Genomic DNA, 19,594 nt, shown 5'->3' with positions numbered 1-19,594 from the left:
CTGGATGTTCTCGGTTGAATTAAGCAGGCATCTCTCGATCATACACACTGGATCGAGTGTGTGTGTGTGTGTGTAACCTCCCCCTCTTTCCCAGTGGCAGGAGCACTAGAGTGGATGCTTCAGACCTGGAAGGCACTTTTCAGCCTGGTCACACACACTGAGGCCCTGCTGCTTGGCTGCGCACCATGGGTCACCGGCTTACATCAGAAAAACCCAAGCGAACACAGTGAAGTGTGCTGCTTGAACATACCTGACAAAACCCAGTGCTGCACTCAGCATTAAAACAGATCGATGCACTGTGCTCAAACAAGACGTTTAAATAAAATGCATAAAATCATTGCATTCAATGCATTTCAGAAACACTTTGCTACTGCTTAATTAAAAGACAAAATCAGTATGAGAAATGTAAAGATTCAACATTATTCATTGGGATTGAAGCGAAGGATAGAATCATTCGATCGTTAATCCTGAATTAAGCACATTAACCGGGTAATAACTGAAATGGATGAAGGACAGGGTCGATTGTTTTGATTGGGAGTTTTACACCTCTGTGAAATATATCTATTCCTTGGCAGCAGGCTGGAAAATGAGATGGAGTCGTGGAGAGAAAATGAAGGTCTATCACTGGTCAAAGGGGAAAGTGAGACAGACCCTGAATGTCAGACTCAATGATTTAGCTCGTGTTCGAAACATCAATACATCCCACCGCCTTCAGTGTCCCTCATATTAAACGTGTCTAATGAGTTCCTACCACAAATGAATTAATAAATTACAACAATAATAAAAATGATTTGACATTTAGTTTTTATATTGGTCATATAGTTTTTATTATTGTAATATTTCACATATTTAAGTTTTGTTGTATTGTATAGAATGAATGAATGAATGAATGAATACATACATTTTCATTTAGATTTTTATGATCATACTACTGCATATTACACAAATAAATAAACATATAAATACATTTTAATACTCAATGCTTTATGCTTATTGCACACAAAAAACTAATTACAAATAATTGTGATATTGATATATTATAATATTAATTAATAGAATATGTTAATAGAATATTATATTGTGGTTGCTAAGTTTTATTATTATAATATTAAATATGATTACTATTTTATATAAATATACAATAAAAATATACAAAAAAATTCACTCTATTAGAAATATTAACAAAAAACACACGTGCTGCGCACAAACATGAAGAGCAAGAAGGCGCGATCCCGCGTTTCATCTTCCCTGCGCATTGATTGACGTACACTGAGAGACATGCGGAGGCGGGGCTACGCGGTCCCTGCGTCCAATCAGATTGTGTGTGGGCGGGGGCAAAGCATCGCAGAGTCTCTGAGCTCTGAGAGCGCTACAATGTAACAAAAGCAGCGGGATGAAACAGTGAAATAACGCGTGAGTGTAAGAAGCGCTGCCTTCACGCGGGACCTGATTAATAACAGCACACACACACACGCACACCGGTGAGTTTAGTGGTTAAAGAGCTGATAGTGGCTCGAGCTGTGAGTGAGTGAGCTCAGGAGGACTGTGCTTACAAATTGCCGAGAGACTGCCAGAGGAATCTCCGCCGCAGCTGGACAGGAGCGAGACCGGAGGACCGGAGCGGGCCGACATGGACGAGCAGCCGCGCCTGATGCACGCTCATGCGGCCGTGGGGATGAGCGGACACCCGGGCCTGTCTCAGCACATAACGGACAACACCGGAGCCACCGACGGAGACGGAAGGAAGCAGGACATTGGAGACATTTTACACCAGATCATGACCATCACTGACCAGAGTCTGGACGAGGCGCAGGCCAGGTGAGCTGTCACTCATCACATCCGAAGATCTGGAATATTCATGCTGACTTTCATCTTCAAGACGCCACTGACATTTGATTAATTAGAGTATAAAATAAGAGACACTTTTTACAAACAATATTCATTAAATTAATTAATTATAAAAACATACTCGTAATAGAAAAAATATAATAAAAATATAATACAGCATTTGCACTTTTTATACAGTGCACTATATATATATAATGTATGTATTAATTGCTTAAATATAGAAATGTAAAACAATATGTGTATAACAATGAAACGTTTGTAAATTTATATATATTAGTAAATAATATATACTTTATGTATAGTATTTACACACATTTTTTTAAAAAATAATATAATTTACTTGACCAATGCTATAAAAAAACTTTTAGTAAGATAATTAAAGATATATCAAATTATGATAAATAACATACACTACTACAGTTATTTTAAAAACTGTAATTATTAATAAATTAATATGAGATCTCTTTCTAGATCTCTTTCTAGAATATTGTATCTACCTTAATTTTTTTTTTTTTTTTTTTTTATGTCAGTTGCCGTCTAATTCACTTTTTACTTATCAAGTGGCCTTTTTAAGAACACTTCTGTTCTAGTAACAATAACTGCAGCAAGTAACTGAGGGATTTTGGCAGAAATATATATATATATATATATATATATATATATATATATAGTTCAGGCAATATATATATAATTTAGATGTTTTACATATTTATGATAATTGACAATTATCAAATATTTACATCCAGATCAGGAGTTATTGACTAAATAGGGATCCGTAAATGGACTGATAACACCGTCGCTGTTGTCAGTGTGTCCAAACACTTGTGGTGTGTAGTGACAGACATCAGTGTATTTTTGTGACACGCAGTGCTCATGTTTTTGTCAATAGAAATGAACAGATGCCAAGATAGAATTTGACACAGCAGTGAGACTCATATCACATGTCTGACCGTGTCCCTTTAGGACGAATATTGCTCAGAACAGAGGTTTTTAATTCAATTAACTCAAATATATTTTATCATCTTATGTTATTTTTTCCCCTGTGTATTTTAGAAATATTTGCAAAAACAGTGTTATGATTTGAATTAATTAATAGTTTAAAAATCTAATCACTCCATTTCTGCATTATTATTGCTCAGGAGTATTATAATTATTATAATACTGCATTATTACATACTATTGTTAAATGTTTGAATACATTAATTAATCAAACTGATTGTTTTTGCACATGGATGTGTTCAATAAAAAACATGTTTTTTTTTTTTTAAATGATCAAATTAAAACTATTACAATACATGCAAAGATACAAAAATATGAATGATAAATTACTGAAATAGTGCTAGTTACTAATAGGATTTTGTTAATATTATGTACACTGTATGCATGCAAAATATGATCAACAGAGACTAGCATGGGTTTGCTCAGGTTAGTATGTGCTTTTCATTTCACCACGATCACTGTACGTTCAGGCAGCAGACAGATAAATAAGTCTTTGCTAGCGGAGTGAAATATCGTCAGTTGAGACGCTCACCGCGGCCTTGTGTTGTGTTTCAGAAAACATGCTCTCAACTGCCACAGAATGAAGCCAGCGCTCTTCAACGTCCTGTGTGAAGTCAAAGAAAAAACAGGCAAGCCATGCTCTGCTTTTAAAAAATACACCATGCTTTTTTTTTTCTTTAAACACTGGATATTTGTTGGAGATTTGTTTTTGTTTTTCAGTGTCTGGTCAAAGCTGTGAAAGCAAATTGTTGTCTTTTAATGGTTAGCACATGCCATGACATTTTTAATTAAGTAAATCCTCTCATAAAAAAATCTTCTAATTGGAAACACAGTGTTGTGCTGTAGCGGCATGGTGTTTGTGCATTGGATGTTTCAGAGTGTGGATTTCAGACGGTAAATGTGGGTTTGTGAGGAAATGAAGGGAAACGTCTGTAGAAGTTCAGCTTCTTCGACCTCTGACTGCTAAATCATCTTTACTACTCTTGCACTGCACCGGACTTGTTTTTGTGCAAAAATCCAGCTAGGTTCTGGTTAGGAAAGAGCAGGATTAAATTACAAACTGCCATAAGTTGCTTAGTTGAAATGTTTATTTAGTTGTGTTTGGCTACAGCGATGAATGAACATTGTGTTTGTGCATTTTTGGAGGGAAACCTTGTTTCATTTTGTGGAGCCATTGCAATGATTAAAAACGTTGTGGATGTAAGAGTAGATGCTGAGAAAGGGGTTAAAGGTGACGTTTGTGGTCTGGTGTGTCAAGGCAGAGCTGCTCAAAGCCACTGGTGTGTTTTTCTCGAGCCGAGAGAGGATGGATTTGTGCTGGAGAGATACTGAGACGCTATCTCTCTGCGGTCTGATGTGGAAACGGTTCCAGCGTGTTTCACAGTCATTAGTGCATGAAATAAAAAGGACTAGATGAAGGATAAAGCAGATTTCTTTATCATTATCTCTCTGACTGCTCTGTTCCAGCTGTGAGGCCGTGGGTGGTTCTCATCTCTGTTTATTCTGTCTCTGTCTCCGCCGCCGTGATGGTTGGCGATGATGTTTTCATTGAGTTAGAGCTGTGAGCAGAGCGGGGGGTTTCTGCGGCCTGCTATGCGTTCGAGATGGGAGTGACGCAGTTATGCGTGGAGCTTTACTCCCTGCCGTTTCTTTTTCTGTTTGTTTTGCTTTTCCCGAGTTCATGAAGAGTTCGAGCGCGGAGCGATGTGGACGTATCCCAGACTGCTCTGCTCTTCTTTGCCCTTTTTCTGCTAAAATATGAAGCGACCATCAGCTCTGAAAGACAGGTCGAAAAGACACGGAGTTTGAGGTTTGTTTGTAAGAAAGCCTTCAACACATCCTTGGATGTTTATCATATTCAGGAAAACTCTTTGTAGGAATTAAAGATGGATTCAAACACTTCTACGTTGGTCGTGTCTGTTTCCGATTTTAAATGTTTACTGTCATTTTCGCTTTGTTTTTCAGTCATTCAGTGTTTTAAGAGGCAAAGCCGCAGACATACCGAGTTGTACGGTTGTTAACTTTATTTGTTTTGAAATCATGCAGGAATCAAAATAGCTCATGAATAGTGTTTATTCTGTTTGGCGTCTGTGGAGATGCTGGTTCCTTGGCAAAAGTGTGCAGGAGTGATGTTTGGCTGAGTGTGTGTTTAACACGGTGGAGGACTGTAAAGCTAGTTTGCTAAGAGTTATTGTTGAAAACAAATATGCAGAACTTACAGATCAACTTCTTTTATTAAAATTGCAATAAAATAGAATTGCCTTAAATTTTACTTTTGAGCATGTTTGTAAATGCCTTGTAAAATTGAAACATAAATTTAAAAACTGGAAAATAAGACATAGGTGTGTTTCTTTTCAAACTATTTAGTATTCGCATACTCTTTATTCTATCATGTATTCTTTTATGATTCTAGTAAATGGAGCTGGTAGTATAATGTACTCAAATGTATTTATTTTGCATTTTGTCAGTATTTCTGTTAAAAACAAGTAAACTCTATATTCTCATTTCAAGGTTTTAAGATGCATGTTCAACAGAGATTTGCAAAATTAGGTGGTTAAAATGTATAAAATAAATTTAAAAAGTTAAAGATTATGAATATGAAGTCATGTGATTTAAACATGCTTACTTTGTCTGTCACTCTTGTGACTTAAAAGCCTATATTGGAATATATATTTAACCTAATAATTTTTATGCAATGATCACAGTAACTAATTTAGCTATTTATCTGCATTAAAAAAAAAAAAAAATGTTACGGTAACAATGTAACATTAAAAGTGAGTAAAGATCTGATTGTGTTTGGTGGAGTGGAAAGTATCTCATATAGTTCTGCAGTTTAAACGTCCAATTTTTTTTAAAGCTCAAGATCACATTCAGTCCTGTCAGTGAGTCTAGAGTGTGTTTTTACAGTTCCTCCCAGTGTGCCAATTGACACCTGCAGGGGAGGACTCGGCCCTGGGTCACGACCCGACCTTTTGACCCCACTGTGTTTTTACTGGGACATAAAGGAACGATGGACGCAGAGGGAAATCTAAACAGCCGCAGCGTTCTTCTGCTTGCAGAAGGAGGAAGGAACACTTTATTTTAGTCCAAACGTCTGAGACACCGCCGTATTTTCACGCCGCTCTTCTCTACTCGCTTTCATTCCAGTCATATTTTCTTTCTTGTCTGAAGAATGTGTCTGTGTGAAGCTTGTGTGTGTGTGTGCATATAGGTGGATTTTATAGTCTTTTTGCACGTTTACACTGTCATCTTTGTATGGTATGTGTTGTAGTTTAGACACATTGTTCAGAATCACTGTAAAATGATGATAAACACAAACCACACATTTTATATTAATGCAGAAGGATGTGCACAGTTAGATTAATGGAATCATTTTTATGCAGATTACTAATATTAATGCATTTAACATTTTATTTTTGTGCATTATCTGGACTGTGTTTTTCTGGTCTACCTTGGTTAAAATCGCTGTAATGCATGGACTCTTTTGGCTGTGCTATTTTTCAAGCAATATTTTCCCATCAAATAGCATGAGTACAAAAAATACAGTTGTCTCATTTTTGCTTTGTTTTTTTTCTTCACGCGTGCAAATTTAATGGCTTTAGTTCGATTTTTAGCATTTTTTTTTTTTAAATGCACCACATGCATGCAGTTTTAAAAATGTAATTAGTGATGAGTTTCAAAACAGGTTCTAAACAGAAACAGAGCAATGCACTTGTTTACACGCTGATGAAACAATGGCAGTGTCTTGTCTCAGCGTCTGTGATCTGTGAAGCGTGCAGCACAGAATCGTGTTGGAAAGGACCTGGCACCAAATGGCTTTCCAAAAATACACTCTCAGACAATTCCAGCCAGTTCAGTTGGCTCACACAGACCCGATACCACGCAAACTCTCGTGTCATTATTCTTCACGGCGAAATAACCCAGCCAGCACTTGAAAGGAGCCGTGCAAATACATCTCTTTTTTTCCCTCTTTGGTTTCGTCTCAGTGTTTCTGACACATGGGGACTCGTCTCTATGGAAGCGTAATTCTTGGATCTCTTGGAACTTCAGAATGATGTCAAAGCATCTAATTGCTGAATGTCAGAGTTTGTTCTTTGACACCACCTTGAACCTCCAGCGTTGACAAAGACTCAGTAGCGGCGCTCTGCCGTTGAGGAGTACGAGGGTTTGAGCGCCTGTCAGAGATTTTACATTGCATTCGAATAGTCGTTAACTTCAGAAGGCTCCTAATGGAAGCTGTTTATGCACTCGGTGGCTTGTGTGTTGTTGTTGTTTTTTTGTTTATTCCATTCTTTATTCACATTGACTGTTGAAAATTGTTTTCTTTATCGTAAACAAGTTGGACCAAAAACCCTGAATGGGTAATTTGGATTTTGAGTGCTTTTGAGTGTCTCAAAACGGATATTTTGTATTAAGTAGAGTACAAATAGTCATTAACTTCAGACACCCTGGTTAGGTACTATTTTATTTTATTTTATTTTATTTTATTTTATTTTATTTTATTTTATTTTATTTTATTTTATTTTATTTTGTTTTGTTTTTAATTCATGTTTATAAAGCAATGCATTCATGTCTTAAGAGCTAATAACTAGATAATATTATTTATTTTTATTTTTTATAATATATTATTAATTGTAATAATATTACATTATTAGCTAAAATGTATTTTAGCACATTATTTTTAGTTTTTAATTTTTTATAATAAGCAAAAGGCTTTTTAAAAACAAAAATAACAGAAACTGTATGATTATTTTCTACATTATTTTTAGTTTTAAAATTTCTATAATAAATGAGCTCTTCTTTTTTTCTGACTGATAAATGAGAAACTCATTTAGTTATTGGTTTTGACACTATTTTTTCTTTTACAAAATTTTAGTTTTAACATTTCTATAATAAACAAGCTCTTTTAATTACGTTTTTGCAAAGCTTTCACTGGCTTTGTAAAAACTGAAATATGAAAATGAAGAGCTCATTTAGTTATTGGTTTTAACACTGTGTGATGTTTTTTTTATTGCTACCATCTGTAAGCATATGATGATGATTATAAAACTCAATCTTCTAAACGTCTGTCAAACCTCACAAATCTTGACTTGCAGTGTTTTCTCTCTGTGCAAACCTCAACAAAAGGCTAGTTTTCTTGTGGCATGTGTTTAAACGGTGTAAGGTTTAGCGCCTGGGGGTTCGGGTGATGTAATGTTATTTTTTGATGGGTGAGAATGAGGTGAGCAGAGGGCAGGGCGGGAATATTTGACAGCGTTGAAACGAGCCAGAGATATGATTACTGCGAGCGCGTTCAGTTCTCTGGGTCCTGTGGGAAGCTCAGGCTGAACACACCAGTGCACACAGTATACACTTCTATAGCTCATTACAGATGGAATAAATCATCTACGGCAGCTTGGTTACAAACCAGCAGACAGACGATTTAAGAGTGTGTGGCGTTAACAATGACATGCTTGATGTCACTAAATGGATTCAAGAGGACGTCTGTTACGATCATATTAAAAACAGCCAATTTTGGTGCATTAAGCCATGCACGTCATAAATAGAATTGTTTTCAAGTGTCTTAAAATATGCAAATACTTGGCTGTACTCAGTATAGCATACTACCTTATTATTTGTACTATTGCTGCAGTACACTGTGCACAGTATGAAGATTTTCACTTTACATCGAATATTATCTGCTACAATCGCCAATTTGCAACGTGCAACACTGCATCCAAAAATGCATTGTTTTTTTTCCAATTCTTTTTTTTTAACTAGAAAATATTAAATCATCCATGATTCTAACATCTTTTTTGATTCATAATTTGAACACACTGCCAAAAGTTAAACTAGAATTTATTAAAAATGCTAAATAATCCTGTTTTATTTCCAAGACAACAATGCAGATCACTACTATTTTTAAATGATTTCATTGAATTAATGCCCACTTTTTCACTTACTACATATTTATATATTTTTTCTAGTATACTGTGTAAGATTGTGTAAAAGAAACTTTTTTGCAACAAGTCTTTACCAAAAAATAAAGACAGTTGCAGATTTTCCTCACATTTACAAGTTTATATCTGATCTTACAATTGTTAGTTTATATTCACATAAAGACAGTTGCAGATTTTCCTCACATTTACAAGTTTAAAACATCTTTACCAAAAAAAAATAAAGACAGTTGCAGATTTTCCTCACATTTACAAGTTTATATCTGGTCATTTGGAATTCATTGTAAGATATAACTTGCGATTGTGAGGAAAAAAAGACGGAGATAAAAAGTTGCACATGCTTTGAAATAAACACGAAAAGATGTGCAATTGTTTTCTGCTTCCTATTACAAGTTTATTTTCCATGCACGATGGTTATTGCAATTTATCTTTTGCGTTTATCACTGCTTTTCCAGATCTGACTCGATTAGGCCTCGACTCCACATTCACTCCTGTTGACTAACACAAGTGAGTAACATTCAGTGGATCGGTGCTTCCCTCAGGTTTCCGATCAGGTGTGTGATTCCTGAAGACAAAGAAAGCAGGTCATTTTCTTCAGCACAGCTGCCTGAGATCATTTGTTGTGCGTGCATCGGTACTCTCTGCGTCACTGACACACGGTCGGCCTGGTCTCAGTGCTAATGCATGCTGCTCCGTCTTTCATTCTCTGTGTGTTTTTTTAAACATGCTGATGCAGCATCTCCGCCGAGCACCAACGAGCAGGATATGAGAATCACATCTGTTGGACCGGCTCATCATCCTTCAAGCGGAAACGCTAAAGCCTAATCCAGCTCATAATAGAGGCGCACAATGCTGACTGGCAGCACACGGCCGGCGTGGGCGTGTTTTTTGGAACGGCTTCGGCAGGCTTTTGCAGAAATGAGATTAGGAGAGCACGCAACAGCAGTTACGGAGAGATCTGTCATCGTTTTCTCTGAGTATACACTGGAGCACAATCACATCCTTATGAATTTATGCAAATTGTCAGTGGCCTAATTGAGATGTGGATAATCATATTAAGAAGCTTAATAGCTGGAATTTAACTGTGATGCTATTTGGTAATTAAGCACGACGGCGAGTTTGGGGTGCTGTTGATTGAGCTGCTTGTGGAAGATGATGTTGGACTGTTTATGCATCTCTCTGTCTGTCTATACAGGCATTAGAGAAATTATAGCTTGACTTTTTTTAGCCTTGATAATATTCAATATGTAATTCATTGAAACTGATTCATGGAGATGATTCAGACTTACCAACTCTGATACCGTTTTCACTACTGACGTTAAAATGAGACACTATTAAAACATTCCCATAGGTGATAAGTTTGTCTAATAATGACGTCTTTAGGAAATAAAAAGCATGATAAATAAATAAATTAATTGCACAGTTGCATAATTTGACATATCACATGCAAAAAAGTCAGAAAATATTTTTGAGTAAAATATGCTAGACTAAATTATTTTCATGACATTTGGTTTTATTTGAAATGTCTGTATCTCTAAAATAGAGGAAAGCATCATTAGCAGAGCTATTAAGGAACTAAAACAATTACATTTCTTAACACTTATTCCTAATACAGCCAAAACAATTTCAAACTATCAAAAATCCACTTTTTTTAAAGAAATTAATACCTTTATTCATAAAGGATACAAGAAATTGATCAGAAGTTAACTGTTTTCAACATTGATGATAATCAGAAATGTTTCTTGAGCAGCAAATCATCATATTAGAATGATTTCTGAAGATCATGTGACACTGAAGACTGGAGTAATGATGCTGAAAATACAGCTGCACATCACAGGAATAAATAACATTTTACAATACATTCACAAAGAAAACTGTTATTTTAAATTGTAATAATATTTCACAATTTTTAGTTTTTTTTTTTTTTTTTTTTTTAAATGCAGCCAGATTAAAGACCCTCTAAATAGCAAATTCATTGTCTACTATTGTTAAAGACCCTCTAAATAGCAAATTCATTGTCTACTATTGTCAATTTTATTGACTGGCTGTTGCAGGCCTGATTCCTAATATTTGATATATTGGCCAGCCCCAGAGATTTTGTACCATACAAAGACAAAACCATTATAAAATGGCAGATTCACCAGCGTAATAAAACCTCATAAACTGCCTCAGAATCTGTTCTTTTGTCAATAGATCGTATCTTGTGCTCAAACGGGCTCTGCTCACAGAGATATGAATGAACGAGATGGCGCTCAGTGCATTAGACAGAGACGCTGTGGTGATTTTATCTGGCCGTTTGCTTTGTGTCGCTCGTCGTAAAGCTGGTAGGTGGAGACACGCTCGGCCCTCCGTTACTGCCAGCTTTCTTGATATGTTACGACTTTAATCAAATCTGAAAATTTGTAATGTGCATTAAAGTGAACGTGAAGTGCTTCTCGTGAGCGCCGTTGCCATACCAACCCCGGAGGAGTCGTCTGTCTTTAATGCGCGGTTGGGAATCTCATTTCGTCCCCCCTCGCCGTCACCGGCTCGACTAGAGGCCTCTCTCCACGTACTGGAAATGACACAAATTAATATACACTCCTTAAACTAGAGCAAGATTAATGGCTGCCTTTCACTGCAGTTTAGTCCCACTGTCAGTTGCCGGGTGTTCCTTGGACAAAATCAACACTAATCAACATTTATCCCACTTTTGCCCAGGGCTCTCAGGATGCAGGGATCCGAACCCCCCCGCCACGCTTTTCACCTCTCATACATCACACGCTCTCTACATCTGCACCTCTTTCCAGCACGTCGCATTACAGACATGATAGATTTACGTTTTTATTTGCATCTGATCACATCAAGTCTCTTTTGTGTGCATGTCCTTTTATGATATTATGCTTAGAAATCACAAGTTTACGGTCGGCAAGATTTGTAAAAAAAATTTTTTAAGTCTCTTCTGCTCACCATTTATTTAATCAAAAATACAGTAAAATTTTGAAATATTATTACAATTCAAAATAACTGTTTTCTATGTGAATATATTGTTAAATTTAATTTATTCCTGTGATGCGCAGCTGTATTTTCAGCATCATTACTGCAGTCTTCAGTGTCACATGATCTTCAGAAATCATTCTAATATGTTGATTTGCTGCTCAAGAAACATTTCTGATTATTATTAATGTTGAAAACAGTTGTGCTGCTGAATATTTTTGTGGAAACTGTGTATGACTGTACATCAATCAGAGAATGTTAGCATGAGAAGATTAACTGCATTCATGTTTTATGTCTGGGTCTCTGAGAATACAAACGTAAGTAATGTGCGCTCATTTTTTTCATGAAGGCTGTTGAAGCATTTTATTTGAGTTAAGTTGAAATGTTGTTTACATATAATGTATATGTTTCTGTATAATCATTTCTCCTACCGTTAGGAAAAGTCATGAAATGTGATATTTGAATGTTAAAAGTATGTTTTTAAGCTTTTAAAATGACTTTTTGGGTCACTTGGGTTTACCAATCATGAGTTTTACAATGAGCCCCTTTTTTAGAATTATTACTGGGTTTTGATTGGTGTACAATGATTTGAACATCAGGTCTAGATAGATTTACAATGGAAATTGTTTAAATATAACAAAATAATGTATGACACACTACTTTCTATTTATCACAGAATCCTGAAAAACAAAATCTGTCACGGTTTCCAGAAAAAATATTCAGCAGCACGACTGTTTTCAACATTGATAATAATCAGAAATGTCTGTTGAGCACCAAATCATCATATTAGAATGATTTCTGAAGATCATGTGACACTGAAGACTGGAGTAATGATGCTGAAAATTCAGCTGCGCATCACAGAAATAAATTACATTAACAGATATTAAATCAGGAAACCGCTATTTTAAATTATAATAATATTTTACATTTTTACAGTTTTTTTTTTTTTTTTTTTGTATTTCTGATCAAATAAATGCAGCCTCAGTGAGCAGAAGAGACTTCAAAAACAATAAAATATCTTCCCAACACCAAACTTTTGAACAGAAGTGTATATAACGTAGTTGACTTTGCTAATTGACTAAATGATTTGTTGGAAGTCCAGCAAACCTTCATGACCGATCCATGCATATGATTCAGTGGTGATGTTATAAATCGATACAGAAATGATTTTTCCTGTGTGCTTCCCCTCAGAGACTGGAGAAACGCCACCATCTCGCTCTCTCTCTCCTCCTGTATGAATAGCCTGGCTATGCAAATCGCTCATAATTAGACATGCTAATATATGGCAGTAATAAGCCGCTGTCTGTCGTTATGTCTGCCAGTCTTCCCATTGTGTCCAGCGAAAAATGTGTCTTTAAAATACCGCTTCCCACAGTTCTCCGCCATTCTCATAAAAACCATCAATAATTGCCTCATTTATGCACATTTCACTGTGTTTTAGACAGTGAAATGAACATGATTTGATATTATGGAGTAATACTTTTTTGATGGTTTGTACATATAATAAATCTATGGACACGTACAGCAATTAGCACACTAGTCGGTTGTGAAAGTGTACAGTCTTTTACCATTTTAAAATGGTCCCCTCGAAGCAGTGCTCGTGGCACGGAAATGTTTTTTTAAGGAAGCATGTGGAGCCTTGTGCCCCCTGAAAGGAAACAAATGTTTGGGAGAAGCAGAGAGCGGCGGTTTTGGCTGCTTTCCCAGCACAGACGCAAGTGCCATCACGGGCTCCGGAAGACTGAAGTTCCTCCTGCACACGCAAGAACCGGCCGCAGTTTCCAGCAGAACTGCATGCAGTGTTGTTTAATGCTTGAAGTCGACTTTCTGTAGTCCGTAACTCGTCTCACCTTGCTTACATACGTACATCACAATGAGCTGTTTTCTATCAGATCGCGCTGTAGAGTACTTTGGAAAGCAGCAGTTATGCTCAGTTAAATCCTGGATTTTGGAAGAAGGCGTTATCTTTTTCTAGCTAGATCAGCACTTGTGAAGTCATGCAATCTCTGTGCTGTCAGGGATGTGGAAGATGAAACAGGTGCTTGTCATTCGAGTGGTCAGCTGAGGACAGTGTGTTTGTGTTATATCAAACTACAGCCTTTGATCAGCAGTTGTGAAATGTGTTCTAAAAACTGTTCTAAGGATACCTTCACAATGGTTTTCAGGGTACAAGATGTCCTAGAGTTTTTTTTTTTTTTTTTTGAGTAATCCAAGTCAGTTTAGTTGTGTTGTGTGCCGAGTATTTTCTCTTTCTTTCTTTCTTTGGCGTTTTCTGACTGCTGGCCCAGAACACAGGCGTGAGTCATGTGGATTGAGATGAGCGCTGCTCTTCTCTGCTCCGTCATGCTTCATTTCCCGCATCCAACGTCGTCAAATTCAGCTCAAACACAATCCTGCTTTATGACTGATGCATTTGTGATTTCACTCATCTTATGTAAATGTAAGCCAGATTTTTGGGCGTCAACAAAAACTTTCCATTTACTAGTTCAAACTCTGAAGGAGCATTCACACTAGAGCTGTTTGTTGTCAGAGTTCAGTTCGATTAGGTGGTGTATGAATATTTTATTCTGAATGTGCATCAGTGAATCGCATCTTAGGAACCTGGATGTTATTTATGAAGACATGCATAGAATGATCCTAAACGTAAGCATACAACAGTTTCTGAATTGTAACAATAACCCTTGTTAAAAAAACAACAACAACAAAAAAATGCATCCCTCTTCATAAACCACAGTTCATCTTAATAGTTTATTCATGTTTTTCTTATCAGGATATCATTATTGCAATTAATTTATTAGTTAATTCAGTTAGCTAATTTATCACAAAGCAATTTATGTGTTTCTGATTTGTGCATATAATAATCTAAATGCATATTGTGATTGCATATTTTTCTATACTCATTTGTTATCAATGTTTGATTGTTTTATTAACTGGTATACAAGCACAAAAGTTTGTACATATGCGCTTGAGTTTATTATGAGGTTATTATGTGAGTCTAGGAGAGCATAAGTCTAAGTGGACGTCCATGACATGCGGAGTCCCACAAGGCTCAATTCTGGCACCACTCTTGTTTAGCCTGTATATGCTCCCACTAAGTCAGATAATGAGAAAGAACCAAATTGACTATCACAGCTATGCTGATGATACACAGATTTACCTAGCCTTATCGCCAAATGACTACAGCCCCATTGACTCCCTCTGCCAATGTATTGAAGAAATTAATAGTTGGATGTGCCAGAACTTTCTTCAGTTAAACCAGGAAAAAACTGAAGTTATTGCATTTGGAAACAAAGATGAAGTTTTCAAGGTGAATGCATACCTTGACTCAAGGGGACAAACAACTAAAAATCAACTCAGGAATCTTGGTGTGATTCTGGAGACAGACCTTAGTTTCAGTAGTCATGTCAAAGCAGTAACTAAATCAGCATACTATCATCTCAAAAACATTGCAAGAATTAGATGTTTTGTTTCCAGTCAAGACTTAGAGAAACTTGTTCATGCCTTTATCACCAGCAGGGTGGACTATTGTAATGGTCTCCTCACCGGCCTTCCCAACAAGACCATTAGACAGCTGCAGCTCATCCAGAAACGCTGCTGCCAGGATTCTGACTAGAACCAGAAAATCTGAGCATATCACACCAGTCCTCAGGTCCTTACACTGGCTTCCAGTTACATTTAGGATTGATTTTAAAGTACTTTTACTCGTTCATAAATCACTCAATGATCTAGGACCTAAATACATTGCAGATATGCTCACTGAATAGAAACCTAACAGACCACTCAGATCATTAGGATCGAGTCAGTTAGAAATACCAAGGGTTCACACAAAACAAGGGGAGTCCGCCTTTAGTTACTATGCCGCCCGCAGTTGGAATCAGCTTCCAGAAGAGATCAGATGTGCTAAAACATTAGTCACATTTAAATCTAGACTCAAAACTCATCTGTTTAGCTGTGCATTTGTTGAATGAGCACTGTGCGATGTCCGAACTGATTGCACAGTATTTTACATATTCACTGTATTCTATGTAAAATCATTTTCTATTTTTAACTGTTTTAAATTAATTTTAAATAAGTCAATTTTTAAATAATTTCCAAAGTTTTAAAATTGCTTGTTTTATGTTTTTAAAATTGCTTGTTTTATTTTTGTTATTATTTTTCTTCATGATTATTTTACCTTCTTTTATGTAAAGCACTTTGAATTACCATTGTGTACGAAATGTGCTATATAAATAAACTTACCTTGCCTTGCCTTGCCTTGCCTTGAGTTGTGTGTATGCATATTTTCATGCCATGTTTTGCTTTTGTAGGCCTAAATCCCATTTTTCCCTCACTTTTGATGTAGGATGAAATCCACGGAATTCAGGATCAAATCCAGTCATACATGGGTTTTATTATATAGCAATAGCATATAGTCCCAGTCCTCAGTTTGATGTCAGAATTTGGTTTGCTTGATTGGTGTGAACTTCTGTATGGTCCACAGTTGCTATGGGAGCAATCCTGACTAACTTGCAGAGGTTTAATGCCATTGAGAATGTTTCATTGTAATTTGCATCAGACAGTGAGTGTTTGGTGGTCCATTGACATGCTGTCTGAGGCTGAGACGAGATCAAACGCAGCAATCAAACCAACTATGAGATCAGCTCTAGAAATCAAAGTTGGCCATAACTTAAAACACGTGCATTTTCTGCCAGTGATCAGTAGAGTGCTTGCATTGTAAGAGTAGCATGCAGAGCTCTTAATGAAAATGCCAGTCAGCGTTGCCATTATCTGCTCGTGCTCTTTCTGAATTCCTCAGTCTGCTGATGGGTTTTCTCCTGTTTACTTCTAGTGGCGTAGATCACCTCCAACTTCATCTCCTGCAAGATAAAGGCTGGAGGTTAACGTAACCTTGATAAAACGCTCATCTCATGCGCTCAATCCATCTTCCACCGTCATGGAGTATGAAAATGAAGCCGTCGAGAGCGATGCAATACGGAGCCGTTAAATGGGCCATTTCAGATGTTTTGTGTAGCACACCGACTACAAAATCTCCCTCGTATTGCCTGTGCAGTCCATTTTCCGCCACTTTCAGTCGCCTCTTATCTCCTTTCCTCTCATTACCCATCTCTCCTCTGCTCCAAAGCCACCTCACCTCATTTTTCCCCCTCCTTTTTTCTATTCACAACCCATTTGTGTTGCCAGCCAGCAACACAAATTAGGAATATACAGCCTGGTGTCAAAACGAGCGCTCATAAAATATTTACAGCTTGTAGGAAATTTTACATGGCAACATTCTTTTTCATTTTCAGGTCTGTCAGCACAAACTGTGGTGCAGCTATTTGTGCGCTTGCATCTATTTTAATGCTGCATATTTGGAGCCATTTTCCCACGCCATCTTTTTTATATCTTCTCAGAGTCAAAGGTAGAGCATTTTAAAGACCTCCATTAATCCAAATGCCAGCGATTTCAACACTTTTGGACTGAATGTCTTGTTTAGCCAGACTTTATGCCAATTGTCAATAGCCACTTTGCAGTTTATTGCCTCTTTTGAGGTTTGTTAACACCACATTAAAATCCAATCAATGTTATGCACGATGGGAGTGGATGCTTGCAATGCATTGGCCGGGCAACAATTTTTTCCTCATAAGCCTTCATTGTAGCAGTTTGGGAATTGTAAACATGACTTTGTTTGCTGGTTGATGGATAAACCTCTGCACCTTGATTCATGGCAATTAGCCAAAGCCAACCAATCAGACTGGAGCTTTGTCATAATGAAAAAATGTCTAATTTTTGCATACAGTATGCATGAGAAGATCTGTGAGTAGCCTGTGCTTTTTCCCTACGAAACTCCCATTTAATGATTGTATAAATGTGGTGTATATACATGTCTCAATCACTAAGGCTGTTGGGGGATGATCACACAATTATGAATGTAAGCCAAACCATGTCGTTCCAAACTTTTATTTATTTAGAAATTTAGAAGATTGTGCAATTAGCTTTCCCCCCCATGCAAGTACAATGTATGTTCAAAAAGATAACATTCAAATTAATCCGAATAACCATATACAACAACATCATTGAGTCAGTAAGTTATTCATGAAACAGATAATCAATTCAATTCAATTCAAGTTATTTGTGTATAGCGCTTTTTTTACGATACAAATCATTGCAAGTAAGCTGTTGCAACCACATCATTGAGTCAGTAAGTTATTCATGAAACAGATAATGATAATCTTCTTTTTAGTAAGCTGTTGCAACCACATCATTGAGTCAGTAAGTTATTCATGAAACAGATAAGTGAATGAATCACTCAGACTGATTTTGTGAACTGGATTAACATTTACATTGAAAAGATTTGACTCAAAAGAATGATTTGCTCACAAATCGGACCTGTTAGTTCTCATGATTGTGCCAAGGACACTTAAAGTTGAGTGCCTTCCACAACACAGCTGTTGTTTGAACTCCAAATTATACATTTAAAAAAAAAAAAAATATAAATAAAAATTAATATACAGTGCCAGTCAAAAGTTATCAGCATATTAGAATAAAAAAATATACAGTGCCAGTCAAAAGTTATCAGCATATTAGAATGATTTCTGACACTGAAGACTGGAGTAATGATGCTGAAAATTCAACTTTGATCACAAAAATAAATGACATTTTAAAAAATATTCAAATAGAAAACGGATATTTTAAATTGTAATACTATTTCACAATATTAGTGTTTTTACTGTATTTTTAATCAAATAAATGCATCCTTAATTCAAAACCTTTAATACAAATCTTTTATAGTCTGGTAGTATATAAGGATCATATTTATTTAAAATCAGATTGTTAAAATCATACTTAAAATGTCTAGTACTTTTGTTTTTCACTGAAGAAAATCGTATGGATTTGGAATGACATGAGGCTGAATTAACCATGACTGCGAATTGTTAATTTTGGGTGAACTATCACATGCATTGCATCTAAATTATGACCTGTTTAACACGTCAGTCTGGTCTGATTTATCTTCTGGTCGTCAGATGATGGATTCAGCGTCTCTTTATCCACATGCTTCATGACGCTTCTCTGAGTACGTCTGTCCAGGTGGGCGGGGATGAACCCTGAACCTGCCTTTTCATGGGATGCCGCCAATAAAAACAAGATGTCAATCATCCTGCGCTGCTGTGGTGTGTTGGAGCCTGTCCAGCTGTCCTTCAGTCCCTCGAACCGTCACTCAACGCCCCACCATCCAGCCTCTCAACACCGGCGACAGAATCTCAATGATGTTCTTAAGAAGTCGCATTCCCTTTGATAGGATGTGAATTACTGCTGTCCTTAAGTAGGTGTTGAGGAGCGCCGTGCTGGCGGTACTTTTATTAATCAGCTCTGACACGTTTCATTGTTATTCTTGTCCACTGACATGTCTCATTGTTTTGATTGGAGCGCCGCTGCTGGTTTTGCAACAGACGGGTGAAACTGAAAGAGCATCAAGTGGAAAAAGTCTCTCTCATCTCTGGTCAGAAACATGAAGAGAAGAATGTTTAATTGGAGCTAAACCTGCACATTCGTTGTGGGCTGGATCACAAGTATAAGAACAAAAAATAGCATAGGTGAGGAATGCAATCGTACAATATATTGTTTTTTTTTATGCTCATATATTTACAAGACTATGATGAATAATTAAAACTTATCCCGATCGTTAGCCTTTCACCTATTAATCGACAAACCCCTGCACCGAAAGCCATTTCTGATTGGCTAAAAAGTGAGGGCCAGCTCTTGTGATTGGCGAACATAAAAGTCTCATAATGTCAGTATTATCACATAGTGATCATAATGCTTTGGACTGTGTTGTATGATCAATTCAAACATGC

General features: G+C 36.6%; 1 protein-coding gene across 2 annotated transcripts in view; it reads left to right on the top strand.

The window, feature by feature from the left end:
* Nucleotides 1-1,357: 1,357 nt before the first annotated feature.
* LOC109086007 (pre-B-cell leukemia transcription factor 1) overlaps nt 1,358-19,594 on the top strand; it is a 76,494-nt gene continuing 58,257 nt past the window's right edge. Inside the window, exons 1-2 of one of the 2 annotated variants that reach the window (XM_042757561.1) lie at nt 1,358-1,818; nt 3,403-3,476. In XM_042757561.1, coding sequence (XP_042613495.1) covers nt 1,631-1,818; nt 3,403-3,476 — 262 coding nt within the window. In that variant the 5' untranslated portion in view covers nt 1,358-1,630. The remainder of the gene's footprint in view (nt 1,819-3,402; nt 3,477-19,594) is intronic. The other variant, XM_042757562.1, reaches the window with a different exon arrangement.

This window comes from Cyprinus carpio, chromosome A6 (genome assembly GCF_018340385.1).
Source record: "Cyprinus carpio isolate SPL01 chromosome A6, ASM1834038v1, whole genome shotgun sequence".
NCBI classification, from domain to species: domain Eukaryota; kingdom Metazoa; phylum Chordata; class Actinopteri; order Cypriniformes; family Cyprinidae; genus Cyprinus; species Cyprinus carpio.
Note: the sequence above shows the minus strand (reverse complement) of the source record. Positions and strands in the feature narration are given on the sequence as shown.